This window comes from Dromaius novaehollandiae, chromosome 27, assembly GCF_036370855.1.
Source record: "Dromaius novaehollandiae isolate bDroNov1 chromosome 27, bDroNov1.hap1, whole genome shotgun sequence".
In the NCBI taxonomy this organism is placed as follows: Eukaryota; Metazoa; Chordata; class Aves; order Casuariiformes; family Dromaiidae; genus Dromaius; species Dromaius novaehollandiae.
In genome coordinates, this window is record NC_088124.1 from 5,761,647 (window position 1) to 5,768,915 (window position 7,269).

The 7,269-nt window shown below is 46.5% G+C and overlaps 1 protein-coding gene across 1 annotated transcript; it reads right to left on the minus strand.

Moving 5' to 3' along the window:
* Positions 1-1,590: 1,590 nt before the first annotated feature.
* Positions 1,591-7,080, minus strand: IL10 (interleukin 10). The gene is made up of 5 exons (XM_026111670.2): positions 6,922-7,080; positions 5,401-5,463; positions 4,916-5,068; positions 4,253-4,318; positions 1,591-3,348 (listed from the first exon to the last, which is right to left on the minus strand). The coding sequence occupies exons 1-5, from the start codon at positions 7,078-7,080 to the stop codon at positions 3,256-3,258; spliced, it is 534 nt and encodes a 177-aa protein (XP_025967455.2). The 3' UTR covers positions 1,591-3,255.
* Positions 7,081-7,269: the final 189 nt, after the last annotated feature.

The following is a 7,269-nucleotide window of genomic DNA, read 5'->3' on the forward strand; positions in this document are numbered from 1 at the left end:
CGCTACCCTTTTCCTCCATGCAGGGACAGAACACAGCGTTCAGCTCACGCTCACGAGAGTCCTTGGGCTCCTGCCATGAACTGCTGACGCTGGCTTGTTTCTGCTCCCGCAGACACCAGGCAGCCGGGCTGTCCGAGGTGTGTGTCCTCACCGGCTCCCCGAGCGAGCCACTGGCTTCGGGGTTGCCTTTGCCTTCCCGTGGCCAGCGTGGCCGTGTCCTGCTGCAGGGCGGCTGGCGCGGCCCGGGGCCACCCGCTGCCTCTCGCTGCCCGGGGACGCGGCCCCGCGGGTCAGCACGGCTCAGAGCGCTCCTCGAGCCCGCTGCACCGCCGGTCTGCGAATCCGGGTCCCTAGCAGCAAAGCAGCGCTCTGTTCGCCAGAGCCATCTCCTCGTTCCTAATAGAGGCAAAGCGTCTAACGGGGGCTGAGAGTAACCGTGGAGGCGATCAGAGGGCAGCGTGCGAGCCGGCGTGGCGTGGGATGATGCTGGAGGAGGTCGAAGGCACAGAGGAGTGCTCAAAAATGCAGGTTTTATTAGGAATACCAATAATCTGTTGGGCTAAATCTTCCCCATGACCTGTACTATATTGAGGTCTGGACACACACAGACTTAGAAATTGTCTTATTAACTGAAAATATTCTTGTTTCTGATGCAGCGAGGAAAGAAACCCCAGCTACCAATAAACACACGGAGTCTTGTGGACTTGCAAGTGAAGGCCTGAGCTCAGTGAAAATGAAAGATGCTCAGAATTGAAACAAACGTGGCCAGGTGGGTGTCCGTGAGTAACCACCCTTTGGCGGTGGATGTGAGGTGAAGTTTGGAAATGGTTACGTTGGTTGAATTTGGAGTTTGTTAGTAACAGAGCCATAACTTCATGCATGCACGATGCTCCTTTTTATTACATATTCAGCTGCCACATGTACAGTTCCATATGCATAGATGAATAACACCAAACCTGGGGAAAAACAAGCAATTGTTATCAATTCATATTAGTCTAGTACCTAGCTACTATCTGGTATGTGTAGGATCAAGGCCTTGACCTGGCCGTGGACAAAGGTAAGTTAAAAACAGCTCAGTTGACAGAGGAAGCCGTGGTCTCCTTTATACATCAGGGGAACAGAGGCACAGAGATACTAAAGCACCAGTGATAATCAGTGGCATTCAGGCATGTAAACTCTACCTACGCGACCTGTTCCCCCCTCTCAAGCGAACTGGAATTGCCAGAGCGGCCCGACGCCTGGGCAGCGCTTCGTCGTGCTGCTCGGGTACCGAACGAGGAGCGCCAGAGCAGGAGCAGCAGGTCACCATGGTGCTCCATGTCCCTAACTCCTGCACGCAGTATCTATATGTTGGAGCTTATTTACAACTATGTTAATAACTGGAAAGAGCAGGACAGAGGCTTTATTTATTCTGAGATCTTTATTAGCAAAAACAGAAGATTTCTTTTCACACAAACATACAAAAGTCCCCACAACAACAGGAATCTTAGGTGGTGCATGGTGCCACAACAGCATTGCACTCCGAGAGCTGCGCTCCCTCCGGACGCCCGGCTCTGTTGGTGCTGATGGCTCTTGCTGCAGCTCCCGGACTACTCTCACTTCTCCCATAGTACTCGCGTCGAAGTGTTTGGCGGAGAAAGGAATATAGAGCCCAGCTCAACATGACCTTAACGTATACCGGTAAGAAGCTTGATTTAAATTTTACAGTATTTGGTTCAAACACGGCCCTTGAGCCACTTGTTTGGCTTCAGTGGGAGGAGTGACCTACAGAAGAGCATTCCTGCTTTGGGCCAGGCATGGCTCTTCAATCACTAGTTCCAGTTTTAGGCATGCTGTCAGCAGGAACACCCTTCTAATGCAGTAAACGTGAAAATAGAATAAATGATTTATCAATAGCCTTTCTTCAGTGGTGGCTTAAAAATTATAGTAAAGCAAATGACAAGCTGACAGTTTCATGATATTGTTGCCCTAGTGCTTCTAAATATTAGAAGCAAATGCCTATGGGTTATAACGTTGTCCTCTTGCTCAGCATCCTGTGACGCTCATGGGGACGCACAGAAGTCCAGGGACAAGGAGGAAGGGGACCTCCCAAACAAGTGGCTCTCGGGGTGTCTGAACCTGCTCTGGGCAACGAAAGCTGCCCTGGAAAGGTTGCAACCCTTCCCATGCAGCATTTGCCTGCTGCAACTCCTAGTTCATAAAATTAGAAGTAAAACGAAACAAAAATAATGTCACCTTTATGAATTTGAATGCAAATTACCAAAGCCACCTTAAAATGGTGGTTAATTAAATGTCTTCTAGAAAAAAAAACACAACCCAGAAGCAAAGAACCAAACAGTGAATAAAACCCAGTCAAAGACTGGAAAATATTACAAATAATTTTCAAAGGTGCAGAGTGTCAGAACTCAGCAGCTCTGAAAGTCAATGATTAGCAACATTTAACCGCAAGTTCTATTAGAACCAAATATTTAATTCCTATTACTATTTTTTCTATAATCTGGACTAATACAGGATGAAGACAATAATACAGGATGTTTCTGTGGCATTATCCCATGTTGCTCACTGCATTGCAGACCCTCCTCCTTCACACTCCTTTCCACACAAAGACGACAAAATGGCCTTCTTCTTTCATGATTGTTTTGCTCAGTGTAAGGCCATGGGGTAATTCTGAATGTTTAAGTGCCTAATTCCAGTTGCAGAACCAGACACACTGGCAAAGTTATGCAGGGAAAAATTTGGCCGCATAATTAGAGAGGTGGATAGACTCAGGAGGAGAGTACGCATTCAGCGAAGCATATGTACACAGGTGTTTAAAAATAAACTTTGCTGAACTCAAAGCTGGGAGGGCTCCTGCTCAGACTGACCTTGCTCAGTGAAGCTGCACTCAGGATAAATTTGGCTCATTATCTGCTCCCCAAAAGGGTGCAGCTTTGGGTGTTTTGGCGCTATGAATAAAATAGCACAATCATAAACAGCATAAAAATATTGAACAATAAATAACAGTTTAAAAGCTCATCACCCTTTTCTTCAGAAAAATTTGTAAACATAAACACTGAGGTATTAGAGGTAATAAATATTAAACTATTTTCACAAAATAATAACTATTTTAAATACAGTATTAAACTATAAGTTGTTATTGACCTGTATTTTTTGACCTGAGCCATAAGATAACTTAGTCTCTCATATGCTCTTAGAGCCTAATATTTCTGAAAGATAGCAAGATTTTGTGTGAAAGATGCAGACCCGTGGATGGTTTCACTTCCTTCCCTTCATCATCAAATATTCTTCAATGTAGTTGATGAAAATGTCAAATTCTCCCATTGCCTTGTAGATTCCATTTTCATTCATCTGTCAGGGGAAAGTTAATATATAATTTTTAATTCATTAATAATTCTACAATTAGGCTAATAGATAACAATTCTACAATTCACCAAGAATTATTAATTAATTAATTTTACAAAGTTACAGTTTTAGTTCAAGTATGAGCGTAACGATATGCGTCATGTAGAGTGGCTAGAAACGGACTCATTCTGCTGTTATCTCTATGGTGCAATTAGCTCCCTGGGAACATGGGAACGTATGGCTTGTCACTGATCTTTCTGCGAAATAGGTGTCTGAGCTGATTCATCTGGAGATACTGGGCATATGATACATTTCTGTCCTTCAGCACAACTACTTGCAATGACTAGTTCATAGATGGATTTCTGCAAGATTCTGTTTTGAAATCTTCACAAATGGATTACTTGTGGAAAATCAGTATAAAGTGAGTGCAAAACCACTTATAGTGAATAATTAGGATTTTGGGTGAATGTATTCCTTTTTCTGCATTATATATCACACTGTAGATTATTATATACCAAGTTTTAGAAATAATTTATAACCGATCCTTTTGTGTCTATACGTAGATAAGTGCAGTATTTGTTGTGATTCTCTGCCTACAATTTAAGCAGTTTACCGGATATTATTCCGGGAAAACCTGAAGGAGCTCAGTTACCTTCTTTATCCTTTTCTACTTTCTCTGAACCTAAACCTCATAGCTTTTCTCTCCCCCACCGATCCACCTAAACGTACAAGCTGCTGCTTTGGGCATCACTTACTAGATTATGGTTTATGTATTTTTGCATAATCAAAGTCCTCGGACTTTTGGGTTCTGACTCTGTCCTGATTTGAAGTCCGTGGTAAAATCCTCTGACCTGCCTGGGGTTGCGGGTTCCTCCAAAGGGAAGCTGCAGCCGTGCGAGCGGAGACCTACCTTATCAAACGTTTCCTTGATGTGCTTTAGAGCTTTGCTCCTCTTCTCGCACGTGAGGAATCTGTGCTGTGAAGGGAAGAGGCACCAATGTTAATCGAGCCGTTTTCCTTCCAGGTGCCCGCGCTCCCCGGCTGGGGACAGGGACAGGGACAGCTGCCGCCCCGGCGTCCGGCCGAGCTGCTCTCCCGGGACACAAGCCGAGGCCGCCGCTCTGCCTTCCTCCTCCCACCGCTCGTCACGCTGGCTGCTGGCCTCCCGCTTCCCCTTCCTCCTCGCGTGGCGGGGGTCACCCCGCCGGCAGCCGCCGCGCTCGGGACAGCCGCACGGGCAGCCGCGGGAGGAGGCACAGCGGCCGTGCAGAGCAGCGCTGCTCCCGCTGCCAGGTAAGGGCTGAGCAACCGCCCTCCCTCTTACTGCTTTTCCCAGCCGGGCTCTTACAGGGCTGCAATTTCCAAAGAAATAGTACTCCTGGGCACAGCCTCCAAATCTTCACCGTTTAACTGATAAACCCCGGGGAGCGAGGGCCAGGAGGGACCGCATGTTTACAGAGCCGGCTGGGCTGGCTCTCCGCTCTGCATGGAGACCCACTGCTCAGCCCAGGGTGCCTGGTTTGCCTGCCCTTCCGCCGGCCCGGACCCCCCTCTGCCTGCTGACCCCACTCACACAGCGCTTCATCATCGCCTTCAGGTGCATCAGCGTGTTGCCCAGGTCGCTGATGCTCTGCTGGTGGGGCGCGCTGGCTCTCCCGGCGCTCGGCAGGACTTCTTCCATGTAGAAGCGCATGGCCTCCGACACGGCCTGGCAGCCGAAGGTGCCCTGGGAGAGAGGGGCCGACGCTGTCAGTGCCAGCCGCGAAAGGGCGGGAAAGCCAGGCAGACCTAGGGGCTTTTAAAATCACTGGCGAGGAGCTCAGCACTGCAGATACGTGTCCACAGCTCCCACCGCGTGTTACCACCGCTCTTTGGTGGCTGTAGCACGGAGGTAAGTGGGCATCAGCCCGGCCACAGAGCCACTTATTACACTGTGACTCGAGACCTGTCGCTGTGGGACAGTAGCCTCAGTTTACAGTCTGGTTCCCTTCTTAAAGGATGAAGAAGGATAATGGACTTAGATGAGAATTATATTCCAGGAAATGGCAAAATCCTTACCTTAAATTCATCCAGTAATTCGGAGCCGAGCAGCTGGATGCTAAGTTCATCATCTTTCGATTGCTGTGGAAGCATGCAATAGAAAAGCTTTACTTAGACAGGCAGTCAGCAAAGTCTTTGCCTTACTGAATGATTGTTTTGCTTGTCTGCATTTGTGGTCTCCGTGAAGGAAAGGAAAAAAAGCACTCAATCATATCTGTGTATGTAATATACTAATACTAGGTACAGGAATCATCAATTCTTTGGCCCATAATGTTGCGGTGCAACTATTCTGGGGTCCAAAGACAGCAAGATAATGAAATCACAACCTTTAGTATGATTTATTGCCTTTATGGTAGGCTGCTTCTCCCTCCACTTCAAGCCCTGCACACTTCTTTCAGCCTCAGACAGTGTTTACATAACAGTGCTGCTTGTAACCACATCACACTCTGCTTTCCGGACAGCTGGCAGAATTGTGACAGCCACTTGCAGTGAGTTATCCACTCTGCCCCGTCTGTTTGCACGCTTACCCAGGCAAGACAGTTCAACCTGACTGTCTCCATTAGCTCTGTAAGTCTACAGTCAGGAGAGGGAAATGCATCTCCAGAGGGTATTTTTTCTTGTAGTGCCTCTCTTGCACCATTAACTCTAGAGGACTGGGCAGCTACAGTGGGGGGAGCTGACACCACCTGCGGTATCACCCCATGGGACCAAGGCACTTAGCAGAATGTTTTCTAAGAGGTTATAAATGTTCACTCCTAAGATTAACTCAGAGATTTACAGCAAGCTTTAAATCCAAGTCTTAAATCCTACCTTCCATGCTAATATGGTAATAAATACAAACCACACCATTACTCTGGGATTTTTTCTGGAGAATTATCATTTTATCTGTTGCCAAAAGCTACTGGCAATAGCAAAATTAGCAATACAGATATGACCAAACATCTCTGCAGTGACAAATGCTATGAATATCGTGTCGTGACTGCTTTCTCAGCAACCCTGAGGCTCCCTTAGGTGTAATGCAAAGCCTTGATCTTTTACAGGCACCAAACCAAGTGCTAGTTATTCAACAATAATTCTAGTCACAAAGTACTTTGTTCAGGCTTTGGTAGTAAATTGGATATTTCTTCTTCTAAAAAAAAGTCTGTAGCAAAAGGTTTCCCTTTTCATCTAGCATTGACTTCAGTGAGGCTGTACCTAATTGCCCTGAAGATGACTGTATTTCCTTCCTATTTGTTCAATGAATAAGTTGGTCTGCAACATTTAGGGGGAAGTCTGGATAGTAAGATGCACTAAAATTCATTGTGAAAGCTCTCGAGTTCACTGTAATTAAAACAAGGAAGAAAATCCTAGCATGTTGTCTCTCAGCAAGCAGCAAAACTGAACTGCTCCTCTTGCTCTCACCTGCAAGCCCATAACACACAACTAAATCACCTCTGTCCAGAGGAAGCTATCTCCCCCCCATCATCCAAATCACTGAACTTTGCAAAAAAGAAAAAAAAATAGCAAGGAGGAGGAGAGACTACCTGATGTCTTACTTACAAAATAATCTTTGATTTTCTCAAACTTGATCCTCAAGTCTCTGAGATGTGCAGGCAGAAGTTCAGAGAAGTGAGCGCAGCTTGGTTCAGCATGCAAGCAGCTGGCATGCTTGGCGCTGGCAGCCAGGAGCAGGAACACGATTGCTGTGCAGGTTTTCATGCTGTAGCTGAGTGTCTTTCCTCTTGGTCCAGTTCTCAGTTCAGTTTCGCAGGAGGTAAAAAGCAGATCTGCAGCCTTCACCTTGATGGAACCCCTCATTTATACTCTCAAAACATCTCTCAATTTCCTCTCCCCATTTCCTGAGGAGTAATATTGGGGTTTTAAGTCATTCATTAAACCCAAATGTCA

What these genes read in the sequence shown, in the direction of transcription:
- IL10 (XM_026111670.2), bottom strand. Translation starts at nt 7,080, where the DNA reads ATGAAAACCTGCACAGCAATCGTGTTCCTGCTCCTGGCTGCCAGCGCC. An exon ending in AGAAAATCAAAGATTATTTT is followed by an intron (nt 5,464 to 6,921) that starts GTAAGTAAGACA and finishes ATGCTTCCACAG; the next exon opens with CAATCGAAAGATGATGAACT. An exon ending in AGGCGATGATGAAGCGCTGT is followed by an intron (nt 4,319 to 4,915) that starts GTGAGTGGGGTC and finishes TTCCCTTCACAG; the next exon opens with CACAGATTCCTCACGTGCGA.